Source organism: Sphaeramia orbicularis, chromosome 12 (genome assembly GCF_902148855.1).
Source record: "Sphaeramia orbicularis chromosome 12, fSphaOr1.1, whole genome shotgun sequence".
NCBI classification, from domain to species: Eukaryota; Metazoa; Chordata; class Actinopteri; order Kurtiformes; family Apogonidae; genus Sphaeramia; species Sphaeramia orbicularis.
In genome coordinates, this window is record NC_043968.1 from 10,220,238 (window position 1) to 10,234,055 (window position 13,818).

At 40.0% G+C, this 13,818-nt stretch overlaps 1 protein-coding gene across 6 annotated transcripts in view; it reads left to right on the top strand.

Moving 5' to 3' along the window:
* The first annotated feature begins 702 nt into the window (after positions 1–702).
* The window catches only part of cdk5rap2 (CDK5 regulatory subunit associated protein 2), a 41,426-nt gene continuing 28,310 nt past the window's right edge, over positions 703–13,818 (top strand). For 3 of the 6 annotated variants that reach the window (XM_030149800.1, XM_030149799.1, XM_030149798.1), the window contains exons 1-6: positions 11,193–12,394; positions 12,532–12,651; positions 12,733–12,852; positions 12,957–13,049; positions 13,248–13,466; positions 13,598–13,768. In XM_030149800.1, coding sequence (XP_030005660.1) covers positions 11,354–12,394; positions 12,532–12,651; positions 12,733–12,852; positions 12,957–13,049; positions 13,248–13,466; positions 13,598–13,768 — 1,764 coding nt within the window. In that variant the 5' untranslated portion in view covers positions 11,193–11,353. Of the gene's footprint in view, positions 888–1,863; positions 1,902–4,041; positions 4,113–4,335; positions 4,392–5,846; positions 5,909–7,674; positions 7,786–8,577; positions 8,655–8,773; positions 8,898–9,026; positions 9,206–9,303; positions 9,449–9,552; positions 9,607–11,192; positions 12,395–12,531; positions 12,652–12,732; positions 12,853–12,956; positions 13,050–13,247; positions 13,467–13,597; positions 13,769–13,818 lie in introns of those variants that run through there. The other 3 variants (XM_030149802.1, XM_030149803.1, XM_030149801.1) reach the window with 3 other exon arrangements.

Here is a 13,818-nt window from a genome sequence, read left to right on the forward strand (position 1 = left end):
CCACACCCATGATAACTCACCACATACACTCAAGGATGCTATTTACTTGGGATGCTTCTGGAGGGTGAGATCCTTGAATGCAACATTTCGGAAGTTGTTATTTTCATGTGAAAACCTGAAATTAACTTAAGTACTGTGTATAAACCCTATTTGTCTTATTACCATAGTTTTTGGTGGGTGGGAAAATCTGTTTTCACGTGTCTTTTGCCACTGTTTGATGAGGATGATCAACTTTAGGAATAATATCTTCCACATCTGATCGTCAACACCAGCTATAGCCAGAGTTGTTTAGTAACGGCAGACATCAGTGGTGTGTGTACCTACCCGCTGCTGTCAGTGTTTCAGGTTTCTGTATACTGTGTGACCTGTCTGTTGTCCTTTTTGAGTATTTGTGAACCTCCCTAATGTTTTCTTTCGGCCAATCGCTTCGTCCCTGCATCCACCCAGTTTTGTGCTGCATTTATCAATACTCGGCAAATCCTACACATACAATTGTAACATACACTTTTGAAACATATTTGGAAAGGAACCGAAATAAATCAATTCTAAAAGAGATATATTTGTTGTTATTATACCTCATTAGCACATAACGTGTGTATCTATGTATCTAAATGGCTTCCATTCACTTGTTTACATTCTTAAATTAAATATGTCCTACAACACTTGAAGGCAGCAGCAACTTCCAACGTGCACAATGGTGACGTTTACCATATCATGATGGCGGTAGCCTGGACTATTTTGAATTCCGTCCCGCTTTTCGAAGTTTACACTCAGACTAGTCGATAAAATGTCGTATTGTTCTTGCAAGAACACGAAATAAAAAAAGCCTTTATTATGGATTCCGTCGTGGGGGACGACCAGACGCTCCCCGTTGACATCAACGGAAGGTAAATCTACCAGCGATAGCTAGCTAGCGAGCTAACAGTAGCATGTACGACCATAATGTTACAGCTAGCTAAGCTACTAATCCGATAGCTGTAACTAGTTACCATTGTATGAGCAACTGCTATTACTAGAAAACAATAAGACTAATTTATTTAATGTCTGACACGATTCTCGTCAGTTGTAGAAGTAGTAATTAAACACTTACACTATTGCTTTTGACTTTTGTAAACGCCAGGACGGTGCCTAAATAAATTACGCCTATGGTTATTGTTAGCACTAGGTACTTAGTTGGGCATCATTGGATGGCATGTCGGTATCATTTGTGCCCACGTTTTTGAGATGCTAAAGGTATCTTTAAAATAAGCAGAGATATGATTTCAGGGGAATGTAATGGCATAGATAATGTCTATATTCCAGGTTGATTGGTTGTTGTGTATGCAGTGCAATAACTTAGAGAAACACTGTTGTCATGTAGCTAGCGGTGGCTGGTTAAATCTGTTCTTCAGCACAAGCACTTCAAAAAACTAAATGTAGCCACCTTCCAGCTGTATAAGCTAGTTGTCTGTTGTGAGCTTCACAAAGAACAGACAGAACTAAAACTAACGTGAACCACTTTACTGCACCTCAGACATCGTGTTGTTGAAGCCTCACCACACACATCCTGTCATCCAGGTACAGACGTGTGTCTTATTAAATCTCCGTTATAAATCATGATCAGCTCATTGGATGTCGCTGTGATATCACTGAGGCTTGTTGACCTGTCATTCAGAGTGGAAGAAAGCGGAAATTATCATTGCTAGTTTTCAGCGGGTTTCAGGCTGAAGCAGCGACATCTTCCCCGCGTTTGTTCTAAATCTGGAGTCAACATGTTATATATGTTTGGGTTTTTTTTTTCCTTTTTCCCGCGTGATCGTCATGACATGAGAATTGTGACTGGTATGTGAACCCGTGCATTATTATTTCTTGTTCTACCTGTAGTGCTACTACTGCTGGAGACATTTTGCTGGATATATCAGGTTTGCAACCTTTTCTCCTACGTTAAAAGCTACATAGGGAATGCCTATGTCCACCTTAGTGCCTCTGTAGTAGCTTTGCTTTTACATGACATAACCCCAGCTGTGTCCTGTGTTAAAGCGGTCATCCAGGTGGTGAGCGTGCCTCAGTAATCTAAGACGTCAGATGATACGTCTGGTGTGCATTACTTATTCGACATGAAACCTGATTCAGATAACAGTTTCAGTTTTAAAAATATGTATTTTCGTCCTTCTACTGGCTTTATTTGTGTAGTTTTGTTGTGGTTGTCTTCATTATTGCGACTGGCAGCTGAACAAAGTGAAAAAGGGGAAGTCACTGTTTACTGGCTCATGTATTGTTTCTGCTGGGTGTTCCAGGAGTAGTAACTGCATCAGCTCTGTAACAAAACTGCCATTAACACCGACACAGACAGTGTTGTCTGATTTTTTTTTCCCTTTGAAATGTTTACTTGCAGAAAACTGTATGTTGGGTTGTAATGTTCAGAGCTTTTACTCTTATCATGGGTACTGCTGTAAAGTGCTTCCTTTCCATTTACACAGGAAATGGCTGTTTGGCATGTGAAACCTCAGTGATGCAAAGATTGTCAACACATTTTAACTGACCTTCAATTTTATTGTGGAGGAGAGCTGTGTTACTGCTAGTCACATTTATGCACAGTACACTGCAAGACCTTTTACGTAGATGTATGAGTGCCTGTATATTTAAGAATTTACTTCTTTGAGTGATACATTCAGGATTAACTTGCATCTTTGCATCATCTTGAAATGACCAATGATTTTGTATTCTTCCACTCAGCAAATGATGAAGTAATCTATCAATGCTGAGTAGGCTTTGCAAGAATTGAATTTCATTCCCTGGTTGCTGTGCTGCACTGTGATTGGCTGCACCTTTTTGTTTGTTTCTGAGAGTCAAGGCTAGATGAAGTTGGAGAAGAGCAATGTCATGATGGTTTATTGTTGCAGGCTGGCACTGTGGAAGCTATAAATAAGGTGTATTCTTAGCAGGGACACTCAAAGCTTTCACCATCTCATAAAACCTGGAAAAGGAATGTAACTGGACAAATATGTTTCCTTTTCTATTCTTAAATTGCAAACCCTTTAGATTAAATGAAATAATTAAACAGTTGTGATATGTCACTATGTTTTGTTTTTTCTTCACAGCAAGATGTAAATAAGATGTAGAATCTGTCATATGAACTTATATACCATATATCAGTTATACTTACAATAAATACACCATTAGAGCTACAGTTGATGATTATTTTCTTGGTTGATTAATTCCTTGAATTTTATTTTTGAGTGTTGGTGTGTAAAATGTGAGGAAAATTCTGAAAATGTCAATTAGTATTCCCTGAAGCCCAAAGTTACATCCTTAAATATTTGTTTGGCTCACAACCCAAGTACACTGTCAGAGTGTAAGAAAGAAATAAGAAAATATTAAAATTTAACAGCATGGAATCAGAAATATTAAGGCTTTATGTTTAAATAAAGATGAAAAAAGATAAATTATCAGAACTGATGGCAATGAATTTTATTTTTTACAGCTACTTGAAAAATTGTCTCATCATGCAGCTCTACACATGCATGGTACATGAACATATTATGTAAGAAGCCTTGATATTTGCAGAGGTATGATACTACAGAGGCAGCTCAGCTACTGTGCTTCCAGAGTGAGGGACGGAAGTTGTTCAACGCTGGATGGTATATAATTAGATCCTTGGGTCAGGGGTTGAACCAGCGACATGAGCTTGACCCTTAGTTCATATTTTGTTTATGCAAGAATTTCCTTTGTGGAAATATGTGGATTCAGATGTAAGCAGTCGTGCTACATGTAGATGTGTCTCTAAATGGTTCCCTAAGTGTCATCGGGGGACAGATGTGTGTTGCTGATGTTTGGCACATTCATTGTACCGTGGCTCTGAGTAATGCCACGGCCCCATCACTGTGTGATGCTCCGTTGACTGAGCCACAGTGGTACGTTTGTCTACCAATGAAAGCCTTCTCCACTGGTTTTCTCTCCCCTCCTGTTTGTCTGTACATGAGAGCTAGGCTGCCACTGGCACATGCTCTCCCCCTCTCTCTCTCTGACACACACACTGAGAAAAGGCTCTGCCAGAGTGGATGTAAATGAAGCAGAGAGTCATTCTTAAGCTATTTATGGAGCGTCCTTAGGGCTCAGTGGAACTGGCCAGCGTGAGTAATGCATAAACATCACGCTTTTATGTTTTTCATAATAATCAGTGTATGTGTGCACAGTGAGCTTTGCTAAGCTTCAATAGAAACGGAGCTTAGATTACCTCTCATAAAAATGTAAATTGTCTTTGCTGGCTGTTGTTGCTGAATGTAACTGTGATCTCTTCTGCAAATATTTGTCTTTCCTTCAGCTGCATCTCTGACAAATCACTTTTGTCTCCAGTTGCAGATTGCCAGACTCCATAGATGCTGGAGAGTATTCCACAGACAGCATGACAGGTAATGCAAAAGCTTTTATTTTATCTCTCTCTCTTTTATTCGATGGTAAGGTTGTGTCTCCCTTGTGTATTAATTAACACTGCTGTTGAATCGTTGCTGTGACCTCCTACAGTTGTCTCCAAAGCTGTGATGAGGAATCGGTTGGATGATGTTAATTAGTTAATCCCATTTCAAATACACTGGCAAGCTGTTACTATTTGCCAACAAAATTACATCAGGAAAATAAAGAGTGTAAGACTCAGATTTATCAGAATATTGTTTTCCATGTGGATTCAGTCATGTGCAGATGTAAACACTGACAACCAAATAGCATTAATTGTGGCGAGGCAGCGCCAGTGAAAACCTACATGTTGGTTTTTTGTCAACATAAAGTCAAGGCAAAACTTGATTTATTTATTTAATTTTTTAAAAATTTAAAATGTATATTGTATACAAGTAGAATAAAATACATCAATAATAAAGAAACACCACTAGCAAGGCAGTCAGTGTGCATTAATTGGTAAGAAATTAAAATTGCTTCAAAAACATTCATGATAAATAACAAACATGGCATTTTGAATCATTGTGCAAGAGATAAAAACTAAAACTAAAAACTAAATCTGATTTTGTGATATAGGCATTTTTCACAATTTTCACAAAGCAATAAACAGTTAGGCTTATGCTGTCAGTATCTTGCTCAGCCCTACATGAGATATCAGAAAGACATGTTCAGTATTACTTCACAAATTTCATGCACTACTTATGTCCAGCATTAGAAACATATCAAAAGACTAAAAGTCTGCATATTACAGCTGAATAACTTGATGTGATACTAGTGCCTGCACAAATTATAACAAAAGATTATTATGCTACAATTTAGGAAAATAACAGGTTGTTGAAGTAATAGAAATGGATTCAACTCTGTGGTCTCTTCATGTTACAAAGCCTCACTTGATGTCTGGTTGGTGTGTCACTTCCCTTTTCCTCAGTAGTGTTGTTAGACACCAGTGCCAGGAGGCAGTAATGAGTTAAGGTAATGAATACCATCTGTACAGATCTACCTTTAAGTTTAGTCTGGAGACCTAAAATGCACAGGAAGCTACAAAGCAGAATTTAGCCCGCTGTAGAAATGCACATAAACAAGCAGCTGATAGTGTACAGACGATGAATGATCCCCCTTTCCTGTAAAGCTGACAAGTTATGAACGAGACGCTAGTGTTGTGAAATGTGTTGTTGACGTATTGCATGTTACATGATCAGCTGTGGGCTGCCTTCAGCTGGTTTGAACAGGGCAGCGCTCCAGAAGCTATCTCACCTCTGATTCTTTTGCAGTGATAAACATGTCTACTTTCTCTTTCTGTCTCTGAAATAAACACGCTGAGAATATTTTGTAAAGCAGAGTTGTATTTGAAGACAAGAGAGGTTGTTGAAGCTTGGAACACAGCTAAAATGTGCTCCTTTCTTGTTGTTTTACAGCTCCATCCTTCCCTGATAAAATGTCTCCGATCAAAGCTCTGACCATGAAGGACTATGAAAACGTGAGTGGTTTGAGCCATTGCTGTTTTGACAATAGGACTTGCAGTTACATCATACACACTGTCAAATAGATAAACTGAGGCCAGTTATAATAATTTTATCCAGCTTACTTTGCAGATTAGACACTTCAAATTTTTCATTTTCTGCAGATGTCAACTATAAATAGATACAACTCCTCAGTCCAACATTACTTTGAGTGCTCAACATTACACCACCACAACAAAAAAGGTTTTCAAGATTTTATTAAACTTGATCCTCAGTCTGAGTAAAACCAAGCCAGGCTGACCATTTATGGAGATTTAGTGATCAAGTGTGTGTAGGAGGAGGACTGAGGTGGGCTGATGCCTATATTTCAGCCTTTCATTGGAATGCATGCTGAGATTTTTGGCTTGTGCTGGCTGACCGGCTGCATGATTAGAGGTTTACAGAGTGGTCCAGACTTTTACCTCCTCCTCTTGACTGTCTACCCAACCCCCATTACCAGATGTATGCTGCTCAGAGCCTGGAGCACAATGATGCACAGTCTACTTCACACACATACACACCACCACATAAGGCCCCCCCTTCATTTCAACAATAAACATACTGACCTTAAACAGCCATGCAAACGTCATACCTCTTTTTATGAAGGACTAAGTGCTTAACTTCTGTTATTCTAAAATTGTTTCTTTTGCTACACCTTTATTTATCAAGTAATCTCAGTAAAATACATAGATTTAAAGGTGTGTATGACGTTCGTCACCAATTTTTCATCAAATCTGTAAAACCCAAGTGATAGCCTAAGTATCACAAATTCGTTAGTCTTTGTGTGATTACGCACCTGAATCACTCCCCTCACGGTGAAGAACTTCAAAGAGTACTCCACCACAAACAGTCCATTTGTTTACATAGCAAAACAAAACCTAAATGAAACTGTCACTCAGGTTTTTTCGGGATTCCACACAGCCACTGTATGGCTGTAGCAGCAACAATACAGAAATGTTTTCAATTGCTTCTTGCTACTGCGGCGATTTGGGATTCCATACAGCCACAGTAGCAAGAAGCAATTGAGGCTGTTTCTGTGTTAAAGGGGTCATATTTCGCTAAACCCACTTCTATTTGTCATTAGTTCATTTATTTGTGTATTTGGGGTCCCTAATAGTTCAAAACGTTTGAATTTGAACCCTCCAGGTGCTGCAAAGTATCTATATTTTATTTCTGGCAAAAGTTTTGTGGGTTTCTACAACCTGTTTCAATTCCTTCTTAATTTGTTTCATTTTATAACTAGTTACATCACGACATTTGCACATATAAGGTCAAAACATCCGATGAACATTTCTCAGAGTACGATATAATTGTTTGTCAGCAGCAGTGGTTGTAGTCCATACTGAAAATATGTCCAAACTTCGAGCAGATTACCTCAAATGTTCAGCTGTTGGTTGTATTAACAAACACAAGTGGCTGAACAGGAGGGGATGAGGTATGAAGTAGGCTCATTTGCATTTAAAGGGCCGGTGCTCAAAACGACCTTTCTGGTGTCATTTTTCAGAAATAGGGTTGACGAAGGGCCTATGGAGTTAAATTAATGAAGAATTCAGACCCAAGCATAGCATTTATAGTTTATGTAGACCACAGGGAAATGTTTTAAAATGCATAATTCCATTTAAAAAAGCAAAATATCACTCCTTTAATGCTGGATAATGATTATTTTATGCATCATTCCTTGCAATTATATGTTATTAAATAGTGTGTATAAGTGTGTTTTCTGCTATTTTACATCTGTCTACAGCAAATCACAGCCCTGAAGAAAGAGAACTTTAACCTGAAGTTGCGCATTTACTTCATGGAGGAGCGCATGCAGCAGAAATGTGACGACTCCACTGAGGACATATTCAAAACGGTGTGATATTTGTTTTATGTTTCCACAATGAGCATTAATTTGTATGCTTTGGCATGTCAATGCTTACGTTACTTGCAACTCAGTGTTTCCTACCAACAATAAATGATTTCACAACTGCAGTGTGGACAACAGCTGGGCTTTGTTCAAATCATAGCACACTAAGAATAGGCTTTTGTCTCTTCATTGTTGTTTCCTTTTATAAAGTAACATCTAAGCACATAGGAATCCGCTAGTCTCATTAAAACAGCTTCATTCTATTAACCTTGAGAAATGGGATCTCATGTGAAACCTAATTGTAATGTACACATTGTAAAATAAACATGAAAATCAATTCATTTAGTGAGATTAACAACAAGAGTGAACTGTTTTTTTTGGGGGTTTTTTTTGTTTTTTTTACTATTTGTGATAGAGATCGGTGATTTGGGTCAGAATATGGACACAAAATTTGATCTTTTTTTTTTTTTTCCAGTTTTATTGCTATTTTATGATAGTTTTTAGGCTATGTGAAGTTGAATCTTGATTAAGGTGCTTCTATACCAAAAGTAATTGCCATGTGTGACTGGAGAAGCACATTCATGATTTATATAGAAGCTAAAGATTGCATTTTGAATTCTTGTTGAAGAAAGTTTTCCACATCAGTAAAGTCAATTTTGCTATTTGGGTATCTTTCATGATTTTCAGAAAACAAAACCTTGATTAATCAAGTTAATTTAATATATTGCCCAGCCCAATGTTGTGTCAGTGTTTCTGTGGATTTTGTGCCATAAATGATAAAATCTTGTCTGTTTATAGAACATAGAGCTGAAGGTTGAGTTGGAGTCTATGAAGAGAGACCTGGCAGAAAAGCAGGAACTACTTGTGTCTGCATCGTAAGTATCATTCTCTACATTAAAGAAGTTCTGTACTCAAAATTCAGGCAACATTACCCTTGCTCAGAGATGAAAATGTTTATAACAAAAAACAAAACAACCGTCCCTGTTAATCTCAGGAAAGCACTGGAGAGTCTCGCTGGCCGAGATTCAGGAGAACCTCAGCGTGTGAGAGAACAAGCTCAGAGAGAGATGGATGCACTTCGAGATGCATTCAACAAGAGGATAGCTGATCTAGAACAGGTGAGTCACAATTTAAAATGAGACGCTCCACAGATTAGTTTGAATTAATTAGGTGAAGCAAGTTTTTGCTGTAAAATAGTAAACTTTTCCAAGGCCAGGTCAGATTAACCCACCTTTTTCCTCTGTCAGTCTCTTCGAACAGCAGAAGATGAGATTGAAAAAATGGCAGCCATCGCTGAGCAGGAGAAGGTTAAAAGTATTAACATGGAGAAGCAGCTTCAAGCCTTAGGTCCAAGTGGCACCTTCACTTCAGTCCCTGGTCCAAGTCCAGTCCATGACCTGCAGCAGGCTCTGCAGGACAAAGACAAGTAGGGACACAACAAATGAACACAGAGTGTGCATGGATGTTTTAATGATTAAGTACTAAGTGTGTTCATTTATGTATTTGTTTTTTTGCATATACCAGTATCATCGAGCAGCTCAAGATTAATATAAAGAATCAAGAAGCAGCTCTGCATCAGAAGAACAATGCGGAACAAACACACACACCATCAGCCGATGGTATTAAACAGTTGTCTGATCTCATTGCTAAGAAAGATCAGGAACTCGAGGTATGACTATCAGATGTGATCCGATATACTGAATATAGAACCTACTTACTACTGGAATGGTTGCAAAATTCACCCTTTTTGTTGTTTTCCTGTCTGACTTCCAGGCACTAAGACATGAGCTACATAGAGAGAGGGACAAAGCACCAGAAGACCATCAGGTTAGTTTTTGGGTATTGTCTCTAAACATCTGGAAAGATGTTCTTGTGTGCTTGGTGACTTTCTCCATCTGCTTTACATTTCTTACTCATTTCTGTCTCTCAATCGTCTATCTTTCACACATGTGGAATGCAGCATCATAAAGTAGGAGAGGAAACAAATGCAACAGTGTTGACTTCTAGTCATATATGACTCTTATTTGGATCACCTTCTTAGATCGATTGAAAAGCCTTGATCAGAATCAGTACTATACAAGTGCTGTGTAAAACAAATTTTAAACCATTTTAGTAGGAAAAAAAAAAAACAGGAAACAAATGTGTATCTGTTTGTTGAAGTGCCTGTTATGTGGTTTGATAATTCTTGGTCATGCAGAGGAATCTGCTCGAGTAGTGTTTCCTAACCACTGAGCTGCGGTACCTAAGTGTGCCGTGAGAAATCATCAGGTGTGGCATGGAAGATTATCAAATTTCACCTAATTGGTACTCTAAGCAAGCAGCATGATATAGATACATACGACTGCATGCACCAATGATCCACTCTACAGCAACAGTCTCCTGTTTCCCTTTCCAAAATAAAAGTGAAAGTGAGGTGGCCCTGATGCAGTGTGTTCTGTTGATAAAGCCCCCCTCACTAGTGATGCACTTATTAGCAGGTTACCCAGGTATCAGGTTGGAGATATGCCTCCCATACTATTATACGACAGACCTCAATCCGTAAGCCAGTGGGTCTGTCCGAGGGGGTCATTGATGCACCCCTCTCAGCTTTGTGGTTCCAAACACCCTGCAACAATGTCGCCTGTGCACCCCCCAATGTGCTCTCATAATTAAGTACCATTTAAGAAACAGCCTGACACTAAAACTTTAAACGAAAATTAAGTGCACGTTTCATTTATTAGAACTGAGTACAAATGTGGTCATTAAAACATTGATGCAGATGTCTGGTGAAAGCACTATCTTGTTGACTTTCAGTCACAGTCGATAAGTGGTGTTAGTTTGGCTGAGTCTGTGATTCCTCATTTGACCTGGCTGCCTGTACTCAGGCTGTGGTGTTAAGTCTGGATTACTGTGCTGTCTGGAGACAGTTCCTCTGATAGTTATTTACGTCCGTTGTTTATTAAAAGCAAAAACAATGTAATCTTTCAATGGCTGAGAGGCGGCGATGTAAATGAGTGTACTTTATCACTGTGTGTGAAAGCAAAGGCAACAACCAAGAACAGAGCAAGCCTTGAGTTACCTATGCGGACTGCAGGTGTAATGGAATGTTTGACTGCAATGACTGGCAGAAAACACCTTCTCTAATCTTAAAGCTGATCTTCAGATATACTGCCAGGCTAGATGGGTTCTGCGGTGGCAGGTATGGCCTTCGCCATCATTGCGGTGTAGAGACACCTCTATGGGACTGACCTTCATGTGTGATGTCCTTACTAGGCCATCAGTGAGGAGGTTTTCTAGAGATTGTTTGGCACCGGGCATAACACAGATCACTGCATCAGTCCCAGAGGATTTGATCTGATTGAATGTAGGGGGGTGGAATAGAGGCGGGAGCAGGGATTATCAAAGGCTTAGAGCTTATACTGCTCTGCACTCAGTCATTCTCTTCTGTGCTTCTCTCACTGCATCAGTGAGAGAAAATGATGGTTGTTCTATGGCTGGTTGGCTGATGACCATAAGGAGCAGTTTGTGTGTCACCGACAGGCTTTTTGGACTTTTTTTAATTGGGTGACTCTGGACTCTGAAGATCAGATGTGCTATGAAGGACCCATGTCGTATATGTGGCGTTCGTCTGGTGGGAAGCCAGTGTCGCTGGATCTTTAGCTCATCAGCAAAAAGGAAACTACAAGTCATACTGTCCCATGTGTTGGGGAGGGAGGTGACCCGTGATGGTCGTGGAGAGTTTCTTTGTGGGAAATGTGTGTTCCAGCTGGAGAAGGTGGTGCAGTGTGATGTTGACATCAGCCAAACACAGGATGAACACAATGCACGTATTCAGAAACTACAGGCAGAGAAAGAACACCTGATCCAGTGCATCATCCATGTCTACAACAAAAACAACCCAAGCCTGGGCAAGAGGGATGGAGAAAGTAGTAGATCTAAAACTCCACTGAGTTCTGCTGGTGTGGTCAGTCCTGACTTTGAGGCTGTATATCACCTAGCCTCTGAAGGCCAGCAGTACAGGGAGAGTGCTCACACAGGGAATCGAATGAGAAGATGTGTGAGTCTGGATAGGATTGCTAGTAAAGGGTCATTCCCAGGGCGCTCTTGCCTGAGGTTTGGATCAGTGAGTGGATCAGCAGGACTCGAAGGGTCTCTGAAGACTTCTGGTCTCCGAGGCACACGCCACCGCTCACAGAGCATGTACCTAGATCTGGTCCAGCGTAAAGGCACACTGAATAGATATGGGTTCCACGGTCGCTCCACATCGTTGCAGTGTCTTAATCGAGACTTTGGTTCAGATTCTCCTCTTGACCCTCCATCCAAACTAAAACTCAGAGAACCCAAGGTGATTGCCAGACAAAATTCTACTGATGACACAGTCGGGAAAGCTCAGGCCAGAGCACTACAACGCTCTGCAGGTCAGCCCTCTTTGATCGCTGACTTAGTCCAGATTTTGTGCTGCATCTCTAGAAGGCACATCTCTGCCCCTGCTGGTTGCCGTATCCCTGTCTTGAAGAGGTCAAATGCTGTTCACCGTAATCCTAGCACCAAAGGCAGTCACAAAGAAACAGAGTGGAAAGCGCTACATGACCTTACAGAGGAATTTGATGATGAATACACACCTGTCAAAGTGGAGGTAGTCCTGTACCCAGTCACATCTAGACAGACCGCTGTCAGGCTGGTGAATTGTGATGATTAACAACTTTTGATGTTAATGCATATTCTCTTCTGTTTTTTGTTGTTTTCTTTATAATTTCTGACTTCACTGAGAAGAAGATTGAGGTTAACCGGCTGGAGTCTGTCAATAAGCAACTGAATGAAGATCTAAGACAGGCAAGAAGTACCAATGACACCCTGACAAAAACACTGGAGGATACTCAGACTCACAGCAAGGTATACACAGACATGACAGTCTACTATTTTACAGTGTTTTGAATTGTATTCAGAGGAGTCAGTATTACTTTATGTGAATAGACCCTGTCTGGGAAGTTGGAGGAAATGGAAAGTGAACTGAGCTCTGAGAAGAAAAATGCACTTAAGCGAGACAAAACGATCCAAGGGCTCACTCAGGTCCTCAAAGAAAAAGACAAAGAGGTGAGGTTTAGATATCTGAATTTATTTCCCCTGTTTTTTTCTTGCCATTTTGTATTATGAAATACTCTAACATCAACTTGTTTTGCTTTCTTGGCCATACTTAGATTGCAGAGCTGTGCCATGAGATTGAGGACAGGGATGAAGCACTGGCCAAGGCAAGAGAGGCAGCACATAAAGCCCAACTGCAGAAATACCAGGTGAGTAATCTTTTACCCCATTGCCAGGTTGGATTTTGCATCATTAAAATTTGGTTGCTCAAATTTTATCAACCAGTGACTATACCTATATATGATGTGAAATGACAATTCATTGCTCAAGGTAACTGTACTTTTACAGCAGTTTACTTTATGACATAATCATTACAGTCTCTGGAATTTCTTGTGAATCTCTCTCAGGGTGCAGAGGAGCACCAAAACCTATTAATGGAAAAGCAAGCAGAACTGGCCCAACTTCAGGGTGAACACAACTCCAAGGTGCTTGAGTCCCAAAAGCTCCAACGTGCTTTAGACAGGAAGGAGCAGGAGCTGGCTGACCTTCAGCAAGCGAAAGACCAGCTAGAGGTCGAACTGGAGGACCTCCAACAGCAGAAGAAGAAAGGAGACAAAGCCCTGAATGTACGATGATGGACGTCTTTGTCAAAGAATTTTAGGGACATATGATTTATTTTATTTTGTGGCTTGTCACTATTTATACACATGAACCACACTTTGTGTAGCAGGATTATCATTTTGATCTCTGCCTCCAGGATCTAAACAATCAGCTGAAAAAGCTGAATGGAGAGATCAAGGACAAAGAGAGTGCCCTTGAGGAGCAGTACCAGGAACTGCTGGAACAAACCAAAAGAAAAGTACAGTCTCATGAGGTCACCATCCAGCGGCTCACATCCACTCTGGCTGATAAAGAGCAGCAGCTACAGGTAACACAATAAAAAACATATTCTAAAAGATCAAGACAGGAAAGATGAGG